Source organism: Daucus carota, chromosome 8 (assembly GCF_001625215.2).
Source record: "Daucus carota subsp. sativus chromosome 8, DH1 v3.0, whole genome shotgun sequence".
NCBI lineage: Eukaryota > Viridiplantae > Streptophyta > Magnoliopsida > Apiales > Apiaceae > Daucus > Daucus carota.
In genome coordinates, this window is record NC_030388.2 from 1727202 (window position 1) to 1751773 (window position 24572).

The following is a 24572-nucleotide window of genomic DNA, read 5'->3' on the forward strand; positions in this document are numbered from 1 at the left end:
GATTGCTTCTGATATATAATTATTTAAAATGCTACATGTGAAAATATTTGTTTATATGAAAGATTTGATGCATAGATACAAAAGCATGATTCTTTAGCATATGAAATAGTAATCCCAGTTAAGAAATCATAGTTGTGGAAGTTAGAACATAATAAAAGAGCTTGAAACAGAATAGTTCTTTATATGCTTCTCGATTTCTTGACATATATAATTTAGTGGAAAGTTTGTGCATTTCTTGGTCTTTATCTGTACTTTTAAAATTTAAAACTAAGTTCTACGTACATCTTACTCTACTCAGATATTACTCTAGGAGCGGCATTTAATATGTTTTGGCTTACATGTAATTAATCAACGGTTTTTCTAGTTAGTGTGAATGCAGGGGACCCATCAACATGTAATATTCATCCACCAATCAAAAGTTAGTATTTTCATGGTAGTTAGTGACTATTGTGTGCCCATGGGCACACCATAGAAAATTCGATTAATCAATAGTATCTTGTACTTCCTCTGTCTCAATTTATAGGTCCCTTTTGGAAAAAAAATTTGTCCCAAAATACTTGTCTCTCTTTTCTTTCAATACAAATTTATCTACATATTAATTGTGACTTTTTTGAAACTCAACATTATTCTCATTTCTCAATGCACTAAATCCTTATATTTATTGTGATTTTTTTGAAACTCAACTATATTCTCACTTATCAATGCACTAATTAATGATACATGAGATAAAATTCTATATGACCAACTCTTTTCCTTAATATGCGTGTTTATTCCAAAATGGACGTATAAATTGAGACGGAAGGAGTAATACAGTGAGTAGGAGTAACATAGTGCAAACACAGACATAAATTATAAATATGTCCACCAACCAACTGCAGTTAGAGACATAATGCAACTCCTAACCACTTGCATTGATTCATTTAGCAAACATTTGTACGTTTCTTTCAGTTTTTCAAAGAAAACTGCTGATTTCCAGTTTTACAGATTGAGAACCCTTAGCTGGTGTTTGTTCTTTTTCAGAAATATAACGTAAAGATTAAATGAAGAACCAAACTATGGACCATGATAGTAACTAGCAAGCCCTCTAGCAACTTTTGACTTTAGTCACTTCAAGAATTTGTAGAGTTACCCAGATGCTATTCCCTAATAGATAACAACAAATTTAAATTAGTGGCATAGTCTTACTTTTTCGCCTTCGCTATAATTGACAAAGAATTTTGTGAATTCAGACTTCATAGTCATCGGTTACTGAGAGCCCTCTATATAAGCACACACAGGGCTAGAGCTGAAAGCATCCTACAAATTGCACTACAAAATTTCAGACCTTAACTAAAACTTAGTAGTGTTGACAGAATATGAAGCAGATACAGAAGAAAGAGGCTTTTGATCTCGATGAAGATATCTATGTCCATGACTCTTCTGTCGATCATAAAGGAAAGCTTCCTCTGCGAGCTTCTACTGGTGCATGGAAGGCCTCGTTCTTCATTATCTGTAAGAATAACGCTAGTTAGTCTCCATGTAATTTGAGCTTCTTGCTTTCTGTGTTGGTAAAAATTGGTACTTGTTCTGTTTTTTTAAGGTTTTTATCTGTCAGGACACTCGAATAATCTTTGTTGATCATCTTTCAACTAAAACGTAAATTACTTGTTTGATTTATAACTGGAGAATTATCTAGCTAATGATCATAGTTGTAAAAATAATATCTTTTTGTATCTCTTCTTGCCAATCAAATATAAGATCGCATTGTTAATTATACAGATGAACAGTTGAGATGCCCACAAAATAAAGTTAAGTTGAGTAATAATCTTAGTCCAATAGAATTTTGGTGCTGTGATCTCTTTCATCTCCAGTGGTCTTATTAATTTAAGAAGGAGTGCGTTTAAATTTATCAACCAAGCACGCTGAATATGTAAATATTATGTTTGTATGTCATTTATCCTTAGCGATACTATTAACAATAAGAGTTTATAATGGTCTCAGAATCTTTGTCACTTCAATTTTTATTTTTGCAGCAATCGAGTTCAGTGAACGGTTGAGCTACTTTGGTATAGCAACAAGTTTAATTATATACCTTACTAAGGTGATTCACCAAGACCTCAAGACAGCTGCAAAGAGTGTCAACTGTTGGTCTGGTGTGACAACTATAATGCCGCTACTTGGAGGCTTCGTTGCTGATGGTTATCTTGGTCGATTTCCTGCAGTTTTAGTCTCATCTGTCATTTACTTCTTGGTAAATCTCAGTATTAGATTTTTATTGAGCACTTGACTACAAGAGTATCACCTTTGTTGACGTTCTGTGCTTGATCTCAAGAGTTTTAGTTCTAATGAGCAGTTTCTTATTCATTTAGGGGTTGCTGTTATTGACAATGTCAAGAATAATCCCAAGTTGGAGGCCTTGTAGCTCTGACATTTGCCACAAACCGAGAAAGGTTCATGAAGTGGTCTTCTTTCTTGCAATCTACCTGATTTCTGTAGGAACTGGAGGGCACAAGCCCTCTCTCGAAAGCTTTGGAGCAGACCAATTTGATGATGATCATCCCGAGGAAAGAAGGAAAAAGCTCTCTTTCTTTAACTGGTGGAACTGTGGCCTTTGCGCTGGACTGTTTGTTGCTGTAACTCTGATCGTTTACATTCAAGACAATGTGAGCTGGGGTGTTGCAGATATCATCCTTACTTGTGTGATGGCTTCTACTATAATAATCTTCTGCGCTGGAAGACCATTTTACCGCTTCAGGTTGCCAACAGGGAGCCCCTTGACACCAATGCTACGAGTTCTTGTAGCAGCATTCGCTAAAAGAAAGCTCCCTCATGCTTCCAGCACTGCTGAACTCTATGAACTTCCTAATTCAGCTAAAACTCGAGGCAGGCTTCTGTTCCACACCGAGAACTTCAAGTAAGCAACAGTAGTGTAATACAATTCTGATAGAGGTTCCAACTTGGAAAAAACTCTAGAAACTCAACATTTTTTTTTATTTTTTCGTGTTTTTAAGAATGTGTCTCCCTGTGTTTTTTTAGGTTCCTTGACAAGGCTGCGATCATCGAGGGCAATGACAGAACACTTGAAAGTCAAATAAATGCTTGGAGACTTGCTACTATAACCGAGGTTGAGGAGATGAAACTCATTCTCAAAATGATCCCCATTTGGCTAACTTCTTTACCCTTTGGTATCTGCGTTGCACAAACATCAACATTCTTTGTCAAACAATCCTCAACAATGAACCGCAACATCACAGACAACTTTCTCATCCCTCCAGCCTCAGTTTTCGGCCTCTCTGCCATTGGCATGATCATATCAGTCGCCCTTTATGATAAACTACTCGTACCCTTTCTAAGACGAGCAACTGGGAACGAAAGAGGCCTCAGCATTCTCCAGAGAATCGGCATTGGTATGCTGATCACATTCACAACAATGGTATTAGCAGGTTTTGTCGAAAGAAAAAGACTAAATCTTGTCCACAGTGATCCCATAAAAGGCTCATTGTCAATGAGTGTGTTCTGGTTAGCTCCACAATTTCTCATCATTGGAATGGGAGATGGATTCAGTCTAGTGGGACTACAAGAGTATTTCTACGACCAAGTACCCGATTCAATGCGAAGCCTAGGCATTGGACTGTACTTAAGTGTGCTTGGAGTTTCGAGTTTCATTAGTAGTTTCTTGATTACAGTTGTGGACAAAGTTACAGAGAAGACAGGGGAAAGCTGGTTTGGCAAGGACTTAAATAGCAGCCGTCTGGATTATTTTTACTGGTTGTTAGCAGGTATCGTCGCGGTAAATATCGTGCCTTATGTGGCTGTGACAAGGAAATACTCTTACAAGAATGTGCAGCAAAGGGGTGATGTAGCAGCTGTGGCTGATAGTTTTAAGGGTGATGGTTTGGAGGCAATAGCTTAGTAAAAAGTAATAGCTGTGTTATATTTGATAGGAAGGTAATGGCAATGTATTTATGTCTAATAATGATTAGAATATTTTATGCTCTGTTGTTAAAGCCGAGACAATAAAAGTTCAGTAATGTCGATATGTGGATTGTTTCTTGTTAGAATAATGCTCGAGGTTTGTTTCCTAGCTTCTTCGTATACTACTACTTCATAATTTAACTTGCAAATCCGACTCCCATGTATTGGGATATAATCCTATATCCCTCACTGCATACGTCTCTTTATGTTTTGGTCCAAACAATATCATACGGAGTCCCTCCAGAATGTACTAAGTATCCCTTGAAAGATCACACAGAGGCTGAGATGAACCAAAAATTTAATGGTTCAAAATGAGGCATAGACAAAATGAAGATAGAATAGAATATACAAACAACGTTGGTCACCTAACATAGGAAAGCTTATTCCATCTCCTCCTAAAAACAGCCAAACATCAATTTATGAAAATGTATATTCGAAAATCGAAACTTTATTAAAGCTCAAAGCTATTGAGTTGTTATTCCGGAGTAACATTTTCCACATTACCAAGTAAAGGTTTGATTCTTATAGAAAATATCCGCAACATGGGAGATTTTGTGTTCAATTTTCCGGAATGAAACATTGAGCAACTAGCTCAGACACCCGGTATAAGAAAGAAAAATGAGAATCGGAATCAGAACTAAATTCCTCAATTTTTATGTTTTGGAATATAATTCATCTGTACGAATTTCTTTCATTATCCGACGAAAATACCAAACGTGAAAAATTATTGAAGGTTGAATGCTGCAAAGTCCCATCAACAACTACAAGTCCATATGGGTGTGGGTGGCAATCCCCTTGTGCGTTTGTTTACAATCTTGATAGCGCACGAGTGGAGCCATACAATTCTGTCTTGAAAATTCTGTTTTAATAAGTTATACTCTTTCCATTCATTTATATATACAGTTTTCATTTTGAGATAGTCCCTTTATTTTTATATATTCTTATAATAGTAACTCTTAATAATATAAAATATTGTAACAGCCACTACTTTCTTCGATTATCTCTATTCTGTAATAATATAAAGCACTATTACACCAATTACTTTCGTACATTACCTTAAAATCTATCTTAAATATAAATTGGTCTCATTACTTTACCTATTTTTCATTTAACTTTAGTCCTTTTTTACACATTTTTCTTGATCTTCGTGTCCCAACCGAATGTATACAATTAGTTGGAACGGAGAGAGCACAGATTTAGAGGTAGCCAATATACATATATATTTAGAGGCGAAGAGATTATTAATATAGAAAAGATGTCATCAACCGACACTAAAAATCCATGTTTTATACCAGCAAAGTTTTTTGTATTTCAACAATATGCTGAATATAATGTACAAAAGTAAGTAAAATTAAAAAGAGTAAGGTGCATTTTGTGTACTTTCACTTTAAGCGAGACACCACTTGCAATACTGCACTTTTAAAACCACCACTTGCAATATCACGGTTCATAACCCAATACAATTTATGCAGTCCAGTCTATAATACTTAACGACGTTAACAGATAAAGGGGTATTTTGGACAATTTCACCTTAGTAATGGCTTTTTTGTGCTTCTTTTTGCCATTTAGCAAAACTGCGACGCCCTCAAATCATTGTACAGTCTTACGCAACTCTAATTTTCCAGCTAGCATATGAGACAACTGCGGGAAAACTAGAGCTGTGTGAGGCTGTATAATGATATGGAGGGGTTGTAGCTTCGTTAAATAGCAAAACGAAACACAAAAGAGTCATTACAGAAATGAAATTACACAAATACCCCTTTGTCTGTTAACGGCGCTAAGAATCATAGATGGGATTGCATAAATTGTATGAAATTCTGAAGTGTGATATTGTATGTGGTGGTTTTATAAATGCAGTATTACAAGTGATGTCTCGCTAAAAGCCTTAAACCTACAACTCCTAAAGTCTGAACCACAACACCAAATTACCAGCATGCATATAGAATAGAAAACATATAATTCATCATTAACTAGAATAACATCCTTACATCAAACAAAAATAATAATAAAGCAATCATATAAAGCTAATCACTGTCCAACTTTAAATGATAAAATTGAAGAAATACTAAATAGATAGAAGTGTTTTTCTGAAAACACAAAAGCAGCGGCTACAGTTGTAGAAATAGCTAGTTTTTCAATCAAATTCCAAGTAGATCCTTGTAGAAAGTCATCACATCCAGGGCCTATGCTTCATATTTGGGATGATCAACTAAAATGTTACTTGGGTTATCTACACGAGGGACCTCGTTCTCATCCTCTTCATTGGAAATCACTGTCTCTAACTTTTGTGAAAACAATTCAAGCGTGTCCAACTTGGGAGAAAACCTAGTGCCATCATCGTAGCAATCAAATTTCGCAACTCCATCTTGAAGCTATTCATGAAGTGAGGAAGATCATAGAGATCAGAGGCGGATCTTGATAGGGGCACTTAAATTTTTGTCCATAATTTTACATAATTACATTATGTCATGTAACGGTAAAAAATAACATAATCAGAATATTATTTTTTTTATATGTTATCATTTTGGTGTCCACCATTCTAATCAAAGTGGGCATGACTTATTTATTTCGTGAAACGGTAAAAAGTTATATAATATGAATATTATTTTTTTCCCTGTGTTTATTCAAATCAATCTTCGTTTCAAAATATTATATACGACCTCCCTTACTTTCGGAGCTAGATCCGCCGCAAGTTGAAAGTAGTCTCTTTGAAGTATCTTCTTCTTGTGAAGATTGTGCTTCGCCATGGCATGCACCCACATGTCTACGGATGGGATATGATCCGTAAGAGGCTTCCAATATTGCTTAATGAAATTCTTGCTTTCTGTAGTTGTTAAGCAGAATCCTCTAATTTGATCCAAGTGATATTGCTCCATATTTTCATTCTGGAGTTGAAACATTTTGGTCTTTGAACCCAAAGTCAACATAGCCTGATCTTCAAAAAGTACAGCAATCACAACTTCATTATTGATAGGTGAAGGCAGGGGCAGGAGCTTTAGACAAAAAACAATAAGTTTAGTCTTTACAGATGAGACAGTTATAATTGTTTTTAATTTTGACTTCTAAATACTTAGTTATCAAATGTTTTAAATTTATATCTATAGTAAAGTATAAATCTAAACTAATTACTTCAATCAACAAATTTAATACCTGAGTTATCTTTCTTTTTCTTCTGCTTGATATACACCAGTTTTCCATTCATATAGAAAGGCTCAGACTAAAACACAAGAGTGTTGGTTTAGTTAGAAAAAACACATTACATTGAAATATCATATGTGCATATGTGTGTGACACGTGTATGAATATATACTAGAATAACAGGCACCTTAACTGCAGCGATAGCGGATTTTGTGTCCGTAAACATCACTGATCCATAAGCTGTACCAGGCTTACCAGAAAACTTTTTCTATTTAGACAATGTAAAAGTATGCATGTGTATTAGAAAATAGAGATGACACATCCACATATAAATTAACACAGTCTCTATATCATAGAAATATATACCACACGACTGAATTTAATTCCTCCCTTTTGAATTGGACCAAATGATCTGGAAGCAGCAATGATACTGCTTCTGTTTACTTCATAAGGAAGATTGTTCAAGTAGATAGAAAATGGATCGATAACATATCCTATAAAAAAATGAACAACAGGTTATGATAAAATACACTTAACATAAATTTCAAAAAAGAAAATCATTTAACAAAAAAAAATTTATGGTAACATACTGACATATAAACATTCATGTCATCTTGTATAAGTACAACTTCAACGAAGTAAAACAATCCACTTGAGTCTTTAACTTTGTCCATATATTTATTTTCTTTATTAAATTAATTTTCATTTTCACAATTTTAAATAAGTATTATTTTAATAAATTTTTTATTTTTACTTTGGAAGCAAAAAGGAATCATGCACTGTACTTGTTAGGTTGTCCTATTTAACTAGGCTCATTCACTCTACATGCTAGGCCCATATGGGGGTGGGCTATTACTCTATAACTTAACTGAATAACTACAGTAAGCCCACTCAAAAACTAAATGCAAACATGCAAAAGAATAACAACTTTACCAGTTTGAGCCGATGAAGTACCAGCTCTAGTTCCTCAAGGACCAGGGGCGTACCGATTAGGAACAGCTGATCCATATCATGTGAGCTCAAAATATTAACACAATATTAAACACTAGGGATTTTGGATATAAATAATGAAATATATTCTGTTAAATACACACACACATGTATATGGTCAAGTACATATAGTAGAATACTTGTACATACAGACGGAATTTGAGTACAGAACATGCATTTTACTTGTATAGATTTAAATTAATATTTTTAAAATTAATTAATAGATATATTTTTTTTCTTTGGAATCAAAAAGGAATAGTAACATGCAATTTACTTGTTAGGCCCATACACTGGATGTGCTAGCTAGGCCCATACATTATACTTGCTAGCTAGCCAGTGGCGGATGTACATAGAGGCTGGTGGGGGCACTGGACCCCACTAGATTTTATAGGTTTTAATATATTATATATGATACTCATGTTCATGCATAAACATAGCTAGCTGATTTTGTGAAAAAAGGGTTTTGTTTTAGTCTGCAGAACTGAACACCATCTCGGGACAATAATATAACAAAACAGAGCAAGGGAGATTGAGACTTGAGAGATTAATCATCCACCTTTAATTTTCTTCTTCCAGGTTTAATGGTTATTGATCAATTAAAAATACGTTATAGAACTATAATCAACAAAAGTCTCAAAATGCGTGCAGACAGTGTACGTAAACAATCTGACGGGACGGAGGGAGTATCTATTATAATGTCTTAAAAAAATATTTTGGCCCCCACTAGAGCTTATGGCTGGCTCCGCCACTGTAGCTAGCTAGGCCCATTCTACTTGCTAGGCCACATGGGGTGGGCTATTATGTAACTGCATAACTAAAATAAGCTCACTTAAAAACAACCATGCAAAAGAATAATAAGTTTACCAGTTTGAGCTCCTGGAGGGCCAGGGGTGTACTGATTATGAGCAGCACATTTAGACCCTGTGAGCTCAAAATATTTACACAATATTAAACACTAGAGATCTAGACCCGGGCATTGGATATATCATGTATCCGTCACTGTTTATGTTTTGGTCCAAACAAAATCATACGGAGTCCCTCTAGAATGGACTAAATATCCTTTGAAAGGCCTCACAGAGGCTGAGATGAACCAAAAGTTTAATGGTTCAAAATGAGGCAGAAACAAAATAAAGAGAGGATAAAATATACAAACAACGTTGGTCATCTAACAGAGGAAAGCTTATTCCACTTTCATATTTCATTTCTTCCTAAAAACAGCCAACCATCATATTACGAAAAAAAATTCGTGTATATTCAAGAATCGAAACTTTATTAAAGCTCAAAGCTATTGAGTTGTTATTCTGGAGTAACATTTTTCCACATTACGAAGTAAAGCTTTGATTCTTATAGAAAATATCCGCGACATGTGAGATTTTGTGTGTGATTTTCCGGAATGAAATAGTGTGCAACTGGCTTAGACACCCGGTATAAGAAAGGAAAATGAGAATCAGAACTAAAATCGACTAGAATTCTCAATTTATATATATACGAATTTAATTCGTCTGTACGAGTTCTTTTAATTATCCAATGAAAATACCAAACATGAATATTTTTTGAAGGTTGAATGCTGTAAAGTCCCATCAACAACTACAACTCTACAAGTCCATATGGGTGTGGGAGGAAATTCCCTTGTGCGTTTGTTTACAATCTTGATAGCGCTCGACAGGAGCCATACAATTCTGTCTTGAAAATTCCAAATTCTGTTTGTTTCTTTTTAATAAACCGGTTCGAGCCGGTTTGCGCGCACCTCGACTAATCCGGTTGAGCATACTTGCACATTTGCTCACTTGCACACTCATATTCTGAGCATGATAGTCCACTAACTCCGGGAGCGTCCAAAAAATCTTGTGACCTCAGGGTAGCGAGTTTTAAGCGCCACTGTCTAACCACGTGCAACTCCTATGAAGTTTTTTTTTTTTTTTGATTAATGCAACTCCTATGAAGTTGTTTTAATAAGTTTTATTATCACTAATCAAATTACAGGTTAACCTAGCCAATGTAAATATATGATTAAGGACGAGACGAAGAGCTTATTAATACAGAAAAAATGTCATCAACCGACACTACAAATCCATGTTTTATAATTTATACTACTAGCAAAGTTATTTGTATTTCAACAAGGTGCTGAATGTAAGTCTAAATGTAAAGAAAACCCTATCTGTTACATAGGGATGATAACTCAACAATAGAACAGGACAAGTAAATAACACTACGCCTGCACCGGAATCGGAAGATACGAAGACAAAGGTTGAAGAAGCCATCTACAGTCTTGAAGGAATAAGTTCACTGGAAGAAGTTCATTAATATGTTCATGCCTCAGTGAAGAATAAAGATTGAAGTATTCAAGATTGTGGAAGCAATGAAGATGTTGTCCAAGTACTCTAAAGATTTCAGTGCAACCCCTGAAGCAAGATATTTCTATATATCTTGGTTGGTTATTTATAATCAACAAATCGAAGCAACATCTAACCCGGAATGACTGATCAAGTTTATTATCAAGCAAAGGATTCAAAGAATCATTTCAGTTCGAGTCGTTCGTGAACCAGACCAGTGCACAGGACGTCAGGACGCACGAAAGTATTCAGTGGATTCGATCAACGAATTAATTGATCAAGTCAATCGAGCTACTCCAGGATTTACTGCCAAAGGAAATTATCAATTAGATATATATATATATATATATATTAATTGTGAATTATTTTGAATTTAAATAATTCAAGTAATTAATTAAACACAATTAATTATATATATATGTATATTTAATTCCTATGCTAAATGAGAAAACTCCTGAATCTGTCTAAGTGTTCATCAAGGGAAGCACCAACACTGTTAAGGCGCAAACTTTGACTAAGTCAAAGTTGGCGCCTCAACCTCTCTCAAACACTTAGAAATCTTCTAAGTATTCACAGTGCATACACTGTATCCTTCAATAAGCGCAACTTTTGACTTTTGGTCAAAGTTGGCGCCTCACATACATGTGAAGGATCAAGCGCAAGTTTGGGTGCTCCAAAAATTATCTAAGTCATAAGCCATACAGGGTCACTACAGCGCAACATTTGACCAGGATTCCAGGCGCAACTTTTGACTGGAAATTACTCAGAATTACTCTAAGTAATTATCTCACACTGGATTACACTCCATGAGCGCAAGGTTTGACTGGGAAGTCAAGCGCAAGTTTTGACTTCCCATTGTACAAACCTTGGCGCCATGTTTGACTTGTGACTATGTTTTTATATATATATACATATGTATATGTATATGGAACCTGCGCCACTTCATGCATTCCTGGGACTTAGATTTATTTTGATAAATCGAACTCGTCCAGGACGAACTCAAGTCGTCCAGGACGAACTCGTTAACCATGGTTAGTTGTTGGAAAGCCTATAAATAGAGCTTAGTATTTTCATTTGAAAATAACTACACACTTTGTAAAGTGCACACACTACACACATACGAGAGCTTAGATAGAAGATCTGTTTTGATAGGCGTTTGTGTGTAGAGTGTATTGTAGTCTCTGCAGCCAACCTTCGGGTTTGGATTTATAGCACCTTCGAGGTATTTATCAATATACAGATATACCTTGGAAAATATTGTGTGTTGGTTTAATATTTTCATATCCTCAGAAACCGACCCAATAAATATCCGGAACACGAAACCCATTACAGGACTGCAATTTATTTATCCGCAAGATTCGAAAGAATTTTAAATTGTAGTGAGTATCGTATTCAACCCCCCCCTTCTACGATACTTTGGACCTAACAATTGGTATCAGAGCCAGGCTGATTGATATACAAATCAGGATCCTTATCGTACGGAAAATCAAGAACCTAGCTTTTGATATTTGATTAGGGGAAATGTTCTTCCGGTTTGTGTTGCTGAATTTGTCCGTAGGCCTAAGCAAGGATTATCTGTTGGATACTGAACTTTGGACCAGGACTTATAAATTTATATTTTAAATTTTAATAAGTTTATTTTATAAATTTGATTTAATTTATTTTAAACTTATTAATTGAGTTTATTATGAATTAATTAAATTTATTTTATGAACTTACTTAAATTTATTTTATAAACCTTATGAAATTCATTTAATAAATTTGTTCAGATTTATTTTAGACTTGTAAAGTTTACTCTTAGACTTTATTAAGTTTATCATAAATTTTATAAATTTATTATTTAAATTTTTATAGTTTATGATTTAAATTTAAGTTAAAATATAAAATATAAATTTAAGAGGATTTAACTGATTATGGATATAAGTTCAAATTCAAGAGTTCAATTTAATTTGTTCTGGAAGCTATGATTTAATTGGAGACGAGACACTTGAATATTTTCAAAAATTAAATTTATTTAATAAATTTTAATATATTTACTAAATAAATTTGAAATAAATTTATTCTAAACTTATTCAGTTTATTATGAATTTATTTGAATTTATTTTTTAAATATAATTAAATTTACTTTATAGATTTAACTAAGTTTATTTTATACTTTATTTTCTTTCATCTTTTAAAACTTATTTTTAAATTTATTTTCTTTATAATTTAAACTTAGTTTAAATAATCAAGTGTCCCGTAACCTTTTTAATTATTCTACTCCAAGACAAATCAGATTGACATTTAGTTGAGACAGATCAGGCTGACAGATTACAAGACAAACACCGGGCTTTCAAATACCAGATTCTCAGAACCGGTAATGGAAGTACATTGATGACCCAATCCAATTGATTTCTCAAAGGATTATTAGAAGCAGTTTTCTATGTTCGACAAAGATGATTGTGATTCGAAGAAGATTCTATTGAAGACTAATTTGGTACTACTAAAAGTGGATTTTGAAGAAGGTACTTCAGGACTTGATCTGAGTAATTACTCCAACTTGATTATCAGATCACCAGATCAGGATGGGAATGTGCTACATCTGCAATGAAGCATCTTTCCAGGGCTCGGAATGTCAACTTTGAATAGCACCACTAGTAGTAGGAAAAGAGAAGTTTTTGCAGAAGAATCTTCAAGGGATTTCAATCTAACTCAGTGATTCAGGGATATACAATTACACAATGAATTGTATCAATGCTAAATCCATCCAGAATCGACTGAACCAAAGATAGAGAACTGTGGAGGTTTAAGGATATAATTATCGAGTTACTACCGCACCAAATCAATTTCGTGCATTTATGTCAGAACCTTAGGATTGAACAGAAGAGTTTGTAACTGCTGAATTTGAGGATGCTCAAGTCGACGAAAGTTAACACTTTTGAAGAATGTGAGGACAGAACTTCAAGGATTAGCATAACACTGTCTGAGAGGTTTAGTCATGTCAGATTCAGATGGAATCCATTAGTTTCAAGTGGTGACTCTTCAGGGTTCAGTTCAAGGAGGTTGTTTTCAAAACTGAGTTGGTCAATACACACAATATTGTTTGGTATCTTTAGCAAAGGTGGGTTGCTATATATATTGAAGCCTCGACAAACAAGGATGATAGGGCTTGTCTGAAATTCAAGTGGATGTTTTGAAAGAAACATCACAACAAGTTCTTATGCTATTTTAGGAAAGGTGTGAGCTGGATCAGTGAAGATGACTCAACTCGCACATCTCAGGTACGAATTCTTTCTAACTATGCAATACATATTTCTTTATATTCAAAGCATGTTATAAATCTCTGAGTAGAATTGTTTAACACACAAGCACAAGCATGATAGCATCACAATAGATAATGATTGGAATAGTATGCTAGATCACTGTTCTGGTAACTAGGATTGATGATAATCTTGTGTATGTGTCTTTAGCAGATTCTTAACATGTGTATGAATATTTAGGATTTGATTATTTGCATTGGTGAGATTAGAAGCTTTCCTTTGGAAAACAACTCTTAGTTTTAGGGGTTATGATCCTAGCATGTATAACTTTGTTAAAACACTTAGTTTCAAATTCCCTAGTACAACTAGATTTGCTTATTTATCTGAATTGTTTGTTAAGGATTTTATTTTGTTCTATGATGGAATGTCTACCTTGTGTCAGTAGAACTTTTAGAACTTCATGTTAGATCTAAAACTGACTTAGGTAATAGAGATAGTATAATGCCATATAACAACAGATTGGGATTAGTATGAATTGATAATGTGATTATTAATTTCTTGTGTCTAATCCATATGCTTTTCGAAGATTATTGAATATATGTAATTCTACTTGCTACCTGTTGCACTTGTGTTAATTGGTTTAAGTAGAGAGTACTGAATCTTCTGAATTGCATAACTGCCTGTCTTGCTCTTGTCTTATCTTTGATTATTTGCCATGTGTATTCAACATCATGTCTGCTTATTTTCTTGTCATGAATGCATGTCCGTGTACTTGCATTGATTTTAGAAAAGCATGTTTGAGAATCACATTAGGGCAATGTCTAAATAAGAATTAGCATGTTAAGGTTGATTCTGTTGTTACCACTGTTAAAGAAAAATCTCTAATCCATCCGGACCCAGTTATGATTGGGGACCATAGAACACTTTCCATTTGTGATTGCAGGTTACATATGTTCCATATGATTTTTGGTGCACTCTGTTTGCTGAGTAGCTGAAATCATATATTTACCAAAAGTACCCTGTCAGCAAATGTGATCGTGTGAGCAGTTCCGTCAATAATCTTTGAAAGATGACAACAAAGATTCTCTTGCGGGACATGCCTGTTTTCCTGGAATGTCATCATGGAAACATATCTTTCTTGAAAGAGTCAAAGCACACAAATTCTGAGTATCAGACTGTTCTCTGACAAAGGACATTATGTCAGTTCATGGAATAGTGCTTTATCTCAAATCAGGAAAGATGTGAATCTGCTCGTAGCTAATATGGAACTTCAATTGAAGATGAAGTGAGCTATTTCGATAGTAAAGCTTCATCGGATGAGTGTTAGCTATGGAACATGAAGCTCTCACACTTGTATGTCAAAACAAGGAGCTCTTTTTATTCGTAAGAAGAGAATTAGTGAGAGGACTACCTCATTTGGGATTCTATATGGATGAAGCTTATGAGGTATGTCAATAGGGAAGTCGAAGGAGCATCACAAAGAAGCAAAGATATGATCAACATTTCTGAGCCGCTTCAGATGATACATATGGATTTCTACGGATCAGTTAATGTTATATCTACAACAAAGCCAGATATCTTTTTGTGATGATCGTTGACTACTCTAGAGTCTTTTGTGTTGTTCATATGTGTTCGAAGGACAAGATGTCACAAATGAAGGTTGATCAAGATGAACCCTGATCATTGATAAATCCAGAAAGACACCATTCTTTCAGTGGCCAATCAGAAGCAAACACTATCTTTTGGTATGTGTTTGGAGGAAAATGCATCTTTGCAAGTCTTGCATCTAAAGCTCAAAGAATATTTTCCTCGGCTACTCAATGGAGTCTACAGTCTACAGGGTGATTATGATTATTCAACAGAAGGTGATTGTAAGTCTGGACAGGATATTGAACGACACTTTGCTCCAAGCTGTTAATGGTGATATCATTGGTATTATGATGATTCAATCCAAGCAGAATCTCTTTGCAAGGATAAGGATTGTTAAGAAAATCCCAGCAACAGCTTAGGGGGAGCATTTGGTGGATCCACTAGTCAAACTCAACACCAAATTGAAGATGAACAGGACATATGAAGAACGTATCTGCTTAGACAAAGGGTTTGAAGTCAATATCATTCTCTGGTTCTAGTTCTTATATGTTCCTGATGGTGAAGTGAAGACTGGGAGAGCTATTGTGAAAGGATGTTGTTTCTTTGGGTTTCAATATGAAGTGAAACTTAAGGAAGATTCAGAAGCTCTTGAAGGGATCCAGATTGAGTGATTGCACAGCAAGATGATCTCAATCAATTTGAAAAGCAGATTGTGCGGATTCTGATACCCTGACCTAAAGACAATTTGGTACCTAGTACTTGTCGGGTATTCAGATTCCAACTGGATAATTTTGGCTCTGTTACGAGGGACAAGCCAATTTGGTTGCTTAGAGTTACTACAAAGAAGAAGGTTATGAAGATGATGGAAACAGAATCTTCAAGTTCAGGACTCTACATCTTAGGGGACTCAACGACCTTCATGATTGAACTAAAGCACCATTGACGAGACTCGGGTTCACGATATTAAAGTGAGCTAGAAGATGAAGATTCATACAAAATTTCAAGGACTTTGCAGTTGCAGATCCAACGGAATTTGTATTCCTATTTCTTCACCAGCTCTCTGTGAGTTACTCTCCAGGACCTGATGATCGTCACGGACATGGTATGACTTCTGACTAGCATATTATTTTAAATATCCGTTTGCTAGAGTCATATTTGGTATCCAAATTATTACCTCTCATGATACAAGGCACACACAATACAACTATCTGTGCTGTGATACCATGATTATATTATATGTGGACTAATGTCACTTGTGCAAGATAATTGCTAAGTGAATGCAGATTAGTGATATGATGAGTTTGTTGGAAAGTTGCAATTCTTCATGGTCTACTAGTTAGCCTAAAGAATGATGGCAATAAAAGTAAAGTCAATGATCTTTTGAATATGCGCATTTTGGAAGATTCTAGATCTGCCAAGACTTATGCCAACAACCACTTGACTTGATCAGTACAAGAAAGGTACATCAACTGAAATGTCAAGTCTCAGAGGTATTCAACTTATCACTTTACTTCACTGCAAGTAGATCACATACTATATTTTCTATAAGATGTTACTTCCTTCATGAGCATGTCTATCGTATTTCTTGAATGAATTCATGAGTATTAAATTGTCTATACATAGGACTTGTGAATTTATTTAAAATCCAGTACCTCGTGCTTTTTGCTATTATATGTGATTGCCATGTTTATTGCTTTGCATGCTTAAATGGTGATTATATGTTTTAGCATGAGTGTTTGTTATTTCAATTATTTAAATTGTGTTGCATGACAATTAAGTGACTTATTTGTTCATGATTTAAATGATTAGAGATGACATGAAGCATGACTTAATTATGTTATTTTTCTTGATCAATACCTCTTTAACAATTGGTATCTAGTAGAGAAACTTTGTCATAATCTAGTCGTGATATATCTGTATTTGTGAACATACTTAGGATTATTTTCTAGGTTGAATTCATTTTTATAGGTATAAAATCTGAAGCATGACTTATTTGTTTCTAGACTTATGACTTGTATCAGTAATTGGTATGTGGTTAGAATCTAGTTAGAATTTAGTCATGATATACTAGTATTTGTGGAGTTACTTAGATTCTCACTAGGCTGAATCCATTTATATTAGTGTATATACTTGAAGCATAACTATTTGTGTTAGATATTTGATGATTTATTAATTGATATTTCATTTCATGTCTAACTGCATATAGTTGTGATACTTTTAGTGTTAGTGATATTTTTGCATGCTTATATGTAGATCACTAATATTAATTGTTAATATTTTTCTGCGAGGAGTTGTGTGAATTCACTTGTGTTTAATGATTACATGTATAGGACTTGTGAACTTTTCTTCAACTTTCCCTCGGGCTTGCGAATATCTTTGTATGATTGTCATGATTTTAGTTGTTATATGCTCATCTGATAATCATATGATATTGCGTAGGTAATTATTATTTTATCTTAGTTAAATTGTGATCCACAATTATATGCTTACTTGTTTCATGATTGACTTTGATAGAATAATAGATGCATGATTAATTCACATTTTTGAAATATTTGATTGGTATCTTTTCTTGATGCTTTATTGATGTTTTATTTGTGAATTGATTGTGATGTATTGGCACTGGTGAAATATTGTTGCATATTTCTTAAAACCACTAGTGCTAATATATTTTAGGTGTTTAATATTCTGAGTACAAGGGAGACAACATAATCTTTATTCTGTCTCATATTTATGTTCTGGAGTGGTGAGTTTCTTCAAAGAAATTTTCTTATCAATTGATTTCAACAATTGGCATCCACTACTCTATTTCATAAATACTTCTTAGAATATTTTGCATCTATATATGTAGCGTCATAGGACGAGACATTGATTATCTTGTATTTGTGTACTTGGTGATCTTTGTCACTTACAGCGTCTGTTTTGACGATGTGCTAGTATGATGCCTTTTCACTAATTATTGTGGCGAGTGCTTTATACACTGTAGCGCATAAATTTTCTTGTTTCCTTTTTAAATTGTAGTGAGAAACAGGAGTCTGTGTTTTTTTTTAAAGACAAGTTCATTTAAAACTTTTATGCATAGATTCAGACTCTCGTACTCAAACCAGTTTTTAATGGAAAACTTTGATTCTTTCATCAGTTGTGATTGTCATTCTTTATGTAAATCATTTTACAGTCACAGCTGATTCATTTTTCTCAAAAGATTAAATGCAATTGCTTTCATTTAAAATCATAGATTTTCTAAAATGCATTTATATCTCATTCTGTTCTTTGGAACTTAGTCAGCCTCTTGGCTTTCCTAGATAGTCATAAGGTTGAAAACCAACAATCTTTATCCCAGACTATAAAACCAAATTCAGAACACATCCCAACTTTCCCCATGGAGTAATAAGGAACTTATTAGACTAGAGGTCAATGAGGGAGAAACTGTACTCGTTGCAGCAAATAAGGATGTGAGGGATAGTGTACCCACAGCTCTACCTCTCAAGAAGAAAAGGTGTTTTCAAAATTGAGGTAACTGTTGCTCATCTGTATTCTCTCAAAATAATATAGAGCTGAAAAGGCAATAAAACAGTCTCTGGAATCATTCTCTCAACAGGATGAGTCCATTGAAATTCGCTCGTCAGCCAGAGCATCTTGTATTGAGTCAAGCACATCATCAGTAATCACTCTGATGAAGAGCCTAAACAAAAAATCTTATGGACACGATACAAGAGAGTGCACAGTGAGGTTAAAGGTTTTGTTCCAGAAGCAACTTCTTCATTTACCATTTTACGGTAGATAAGATGGTTGATGCCTTTACAGGTGTAAGGAGGAAACGAGGATCTCAATTGCCAAATCTTCAGGATTCTCGTCTCCCTCCCCAGATAAGAACAGATCTGGATCCAATCGGAATGGATTTCCTATTTATAGGAGATCGGCAACTCTCAGACTATGAGTCAATTTATTGATGAGTCAGTTGAGGATCGGGGATTTACGAAACCCCATTGCACCGCCAGTGACCTCTCTTGAAGGGGCTATGGTGATTTTCTCATGCAGGTATAGAAGACCATACTTTGAGTGCTGAGAGAAACACTGTGAGCCAAACACTGAGAGTTAAACACTTGGTGAGATTCTGAGAAGGTTCAGTTAGATACCTGAATGAGAAATATGTGAGCATGAGTGAGTGCAAACACATAGGAAATTGAGAGAATGAAACACTTGTGAGGTACATATAATGATAATTGGTATTGAAAGCTCACAAGTTGTTGAAAGAATTGACGGAAGCAACTATGGTTCATTCCATTTCACGGTGTGAACTTATGGTTGATGATTCTCTTGAATCAAGTGTCTTCACAGACATTGAGGAGGACTTGGGCCTTTGCCATAAATAAGCCTTTGTCTAACCTCCTAGAGCAAACAACTCTGGATCCTTAATTGGATAAGCCACTTAGTGGTTGGCAACTTGTGGACCATGATTCGGATTTATCTGATAAGTCTGCAGGGATTGGGAATTACGAACTCCCATTGCACCACCGGTGACCCCCTTTAAGGGTGGCTAAGGTGATTTTCTTGCAGGTACTCAGCATTTTGGAAGCTCAGTATTTGTGTGGAGGGATACACTTACAGAACTCGTGAGTGACACCCTTACCCTAAAACCGAGAGAAAATTGAGTGTTGAGTGATACACCTGCAGAACATTTTAGTGAGACACCTACTAATTACCAAATTTATACCTAAAGACAAAGTGGATGTTGTTACTGGAATGTCAGTTCTTATTCATTACTTTTCCGTTTGGAATCTATTCTTTCAGCATAGGGACCAACCCAATCAAAGTAAACCCTTCTTCTAAACTCTTTCTTCGACCCCAGCTTTAGCGTTGTTTAGTTCTCTATGGGGAGATTATCTTTTGGTACAGGAAGTATTGTACACGTTCCTTGACCTATTTGATACCACATATCCTCGGAGGATTCCACAACTAAGGGGGAGAATATATTTAGGGGGAGAATATATGAAAGGGGGAAGAAAAAGTAAGTTAGCTTTCTTCTATTGTCTACGACTAAGGGGGATTAAACTACTCTTTAGCTGTGTACTACTGAGGGGGAGATTCTTCTTTCAACTAAGAGGGAGGATTGTCTTTCATCTAATGAAGATAGCTACTTATCACTAAGGGGAACCTGATCAAGGTAACGGGAGGAGAAGTATAAGGTGATACATTTATTCTTCAGTAAGTGGTAGACAGGAACTTATTCATTACCATTGAAGAATTCAATGAAGCTGCTGATTGTTCTTTGCATAATGGAATGTTTTGAATTCTCTTCAAGACAGACTATGAGGATTATCTGGCAGGAAAGCAAGAACCAGAGAAATAAAGGTGATATGCACATTTGTTATTTCTATTCATGAAATCTGGAAATGTATTATATGATCCAGAAACTTTGTAGCATTATTTACTAGTCCAGGACTTTACTTTTTCTAGTGTTAGTTGAGTTATCCTCCAGAGGATTTGCTTGTTATGATTAACAAACAAATAGGGGGAGATTGTAAGTCTAAATGTAAAGAAAACCCTATCTGTTACATAGGGATGATAACTCAACAATAGAACAGGACAAGTAAATAACACTACGCCTGCACCGGAATCGGAAGATACGAAGACAAAGGTTGAAGAAGCCATCTACAGTCTTGAAGGAATAAGTTCACTGGAAGAAGTTCATTAATATGTTCATGCCTCAGTGAAGAATAAAGATTGAAGTATTCAAGATTGTGGAAGCAATGAAGATGTTGTCCAAGTACTCTAAAGATTTCAGTGCAACCCCTGAAGCAAGATATTTCTATATATCTTGGTTGGTTATTTATAATCAACAAATCGAAGCAACATCTAACCCGGAATGACTGATCAAGTTTATTATCAAGCAAAGGATTCAAAGAATCATTTCAGTTCGAGTCGTTCGTGAACCAGACCAGTGCACAGGACGTCAGGACGCACGAAAGTATTCAGTGGATTCGATCAACGAATTAATTGATCAAGTCAATCGAGCTACTCCAGGATTTACTGCCAAAGGAAATTATCAATTAGATATATATATATATATATATATTAATTGTGAATTATTTTGAATTTAAATAATTCAAGTAATTAATTAAACACAATTAATTATATATATATATGTATATTTAATTCCTATGCTAAATGAGAAAACTCCTGAATCTGTCTAAGTGTTCATCAAGGGAAGCACCAACACTGTTAAGGCGCAAACTTTGACTAAGTCAAAGTTGGCGCCTCAACCTCTCTCAAACACTTAGAAATCTTCTAAGTATTCACAGTGCATACACTGTATCCTTCAATAAGCGCAACTTTTGACTTTTGGTCAAAGTTGGCGCCTCACATACATGTGAAGGATCAAGCGCAAGTTTGGGTGCTCCAAAAATTATCTAAGTCATAAGCCATACAGGGTCACTACAGCGCAACATTTGACCAGGATTCCAGGCGCAACTTTTGACTGGAAATTACTCAGAATTACTCTAAGTAATTATCTCACACTGGATTACACTCCATGAGCGCAAGGTTTGACTGGGAAGTCAAGCGCAAGTTTTGACTTCCCATTGTACAAACCTTGGCGCCATGTTTGACTTGTGACTATGTTTTTATATATATATACATATGTATATGTATATGGAACCTGCGCCACTTCATGCATTCCTGGGACTTAGATTTATTTTGATAAATCGAACTCGTCCAGGACGAACTCAAGTCGTCCAGGACGAACTCGTTAACCATGGTTAGTTGTTGGAAAGCCTATAAATAGAGCTTAGTATTTTCATTTGAAAATAACTACACACTTTGTAAAGTGCACACACTACACACATACGAGAGCTTAGATAGAAGATCTGTTTTGATAGGCGTTTGTGTGTAGAGTGTATTGTAGTCTCTGCAGCCAACCTTCGGGTTTGGATTTATAGCACCTTCGAGGTATTTATCAATATACAGATATACCTTGGAAAATATTGTGTGTTGGTTTAATATTTTCATATCCTCAGAAACCGACCCAATAAATATCCGGAACACGAAACCCATTACAGGACTGCAATTTATTTATCCGCAAGATTCGAAAGAATTTTAAATTGTAGTGAGTATCGTATTCAACCCCCCCCTTCTACGATACTTTGGACCTAACACTGAATATGAGGTACAAAAGTAAGTGAAAATAAAAACTAGTGGTCCAAGCTTTTGAAAAGCTTATAACTTATTCCTCCTTTTTATCCGTCTACTATTTTTTTTTTTTTTTACGCTTACTAAAATAGCCAAACATCATCATGTTTTTTTTTTTTCGTTATGTCAAATCTTGTTAGGCAAATAATTTTTTCTAGAAGTAGTCCAACATGACAGATATAATTAAATCTCGAACAGAGAATATTTTAAACTTTATAAACTGTATTGATCTATCAAAAAAAATTATGTTACATGCTCCACCTTTTTTTTAACATAGATATTTATTTTTTCATTTATACTTGAATTTGTTTGAAAAAAATGACCTTTATCCCATATTTTTGATGTGATAGTGTCCGAAAATACTACAGTAGTTATCAATAATCAAGGCCAACCTAATCGGTCATGTACACATATTTTACTGATTTCAATTTTTAACCAACCAACATACATATATCACTTCTCACAATTCACACACCCTCACCCTCAATCATTATTCATCATTCATTTAAGAACACCAAAAATAATAAATATAGGATTCAGGTTCAAGACCAGAGTTTAGGATAACCAACATTTGTGTAATTGAAATTAATGTTTTTTATTTTTTTAAAAGAGATATTATTTATCAGAGGTTGACAAGTCAAATTGAGTTAAACACTAGACACCAATTTGAGTTCGACTGAATGATTCGAAATCATATTCGAATTTGAGTTTAGACAATCATAAATTTCAATTTTAACATTCGGTCAACAAGAGCCCCATATGAGGTCTGCTTATCCATACAACTTGCCCTCTTATTCCTTTATCATACCACCATCTTCATCTGCATTTACACATTGGAATGATCGATACATGTATATCGAGTCTTATTTTAATACAAACTACTAAATACAAACAAATACATGGGCATCTGCGAAAGCCACTTTTACACACAGGGAGTTGGTATCGTATGGGGTCTAGACAATCAAGCATGATGGGCTCTTCTCAGGCTATTCGAGATAGCTCTATCTCTGTTCTTGCTTGTGTTTTGATCGTTGCTCTTGTTCCTATTCAATTCGGCTTCACCTTTTTGTTGACATAAATTGGCTTGCTTCTGAGAGTTTGGTGGTGAAGAGAAAATGGGAATATGCATGGGAAAATCTGCAAAATGTGCTCATGCTTCTTCTAATCAGTTCATGGGTATGTCTCTTCTTGATTTTTGATATTTCTTACATGAACAATATGATATGGTATGCCCTTCTATTACAATTATTTACAATATTCTTTCTTTTTCTCATGATTTTGAGTGGAATTGCGAAAGGTGTTAATTTTAATCTTGTTTGTTTGTGTGTATTTGTTTGTTTGTTTAATCCATGTGTTTTGTTTGGTTTTTGGCAATTTTTCGTGTTACATGTGATCCGCTTCGTTGTTCGCTTCGCATACGACGAGGCAACTTGATCGATAGCATAGCGGTGGTGGCTGATGGTGGCGGTGACGGCGGCTTCAGGATGAGATCCGGTTTCAGAAAGGAAAGTGCGCTATATGTGCCTTAATCGAGGGCGGTAATTGTGCCCAGTTAATTATGCCTCTTTATTGAGGGCGTAAATTGTGCGGATTCTTGGAAGAAGGCCGGTTTTCTTTTCGGACATTAAAGTTTTATTGTCTAAATTTCCCCGGTCATCTTGCATGTCCGACGGTTAGATAATAAGCTTTCTTGAATGAAAGAATTATCACGGTGAATTGCCGATTCTCGTTGAGATTTATTCTCATTTTTAAAAAAAAAAACAAAAAAACAAGAGCCCGATATGTTCGAACTCAGACGAAAGTTCATTTTACCTATATATTAAGAGAAGTTCCAACAAAATAAATTCAATTTGAGTTTACTAAAATATAATATATCTATATTTATATAATAATGTAATAATATAAGAGAAATATGTAGGTAATAATAAAACAAACTCGATTAGACTACATATTCTGGAATCGATAGCGTTGCAGTGATACATGCAATAAGATTCTCCTCTGTCAATTCATCCTACTTGGGCAGGTTTTTAACGAGTGCAAAGACTTGTTGCTCGAGTCACATAACCAATACTCCCTCCGTCCCTAAATACTTTTCCCGTTTGCCTTTATCACGTTTGCCAACACACACTTTTGATGATTAATA

At 34.8% G+C, this 24572-nt stretch overlaps 1 protein-coding gene across 1 annotated transcript; it reads left to right on the forward strand.

Moving 5' to 3' along the window:
- Positions 1-1220: 1220 nt before the first annotated feature.
- LOC108197513 (protein NRT1/ PTR FAMILY 5.7) lies at positions 1221-4060 on the forward strand. The gene is made up of 4 exons (XM_017365160.2): positions 1221-1491; positions 2013-2230; positions 2349-2893; positions 3016-4060. Exons 1-4 carry the CDS (start codon positions 1356-1358, stop codon positions 3890-3892), a joined length of 1776 nt encoding a protein of 591 aa, XP_017220649.1. The 5' UTR covers positions 1221-1355; the 3' UTR covers positions 3893-4060.
- The last annotated feature ends 20512 nt before the right edge of the window (positions 4061-24572 follow it).

Bases quoted from the DNA above. Each gene is read 5' to 3' on its own strand.
- LOC108197513 (XM_017365160.2), top strand. From the start codon at position 1,356: ATGAAGCAGATACAGAAGAAAGAGGCTTTTGATCTCGATGAAGATATC. The intron at 1,492-2,012 runs GTAAGAATAACG...TTATTTTTGCAG, and splicing joins GGCCTCGTTCTTCATTATCT to CAATCGAGTTCAGTGAACGG. The intron at 2,894-3,015 runs GTAAGCAACAGT...GTGTTTTTTTAG, and splicing joins TTCCACACCGAGAACTTCAA to GTTCCTTGACAAGGCTGCGA.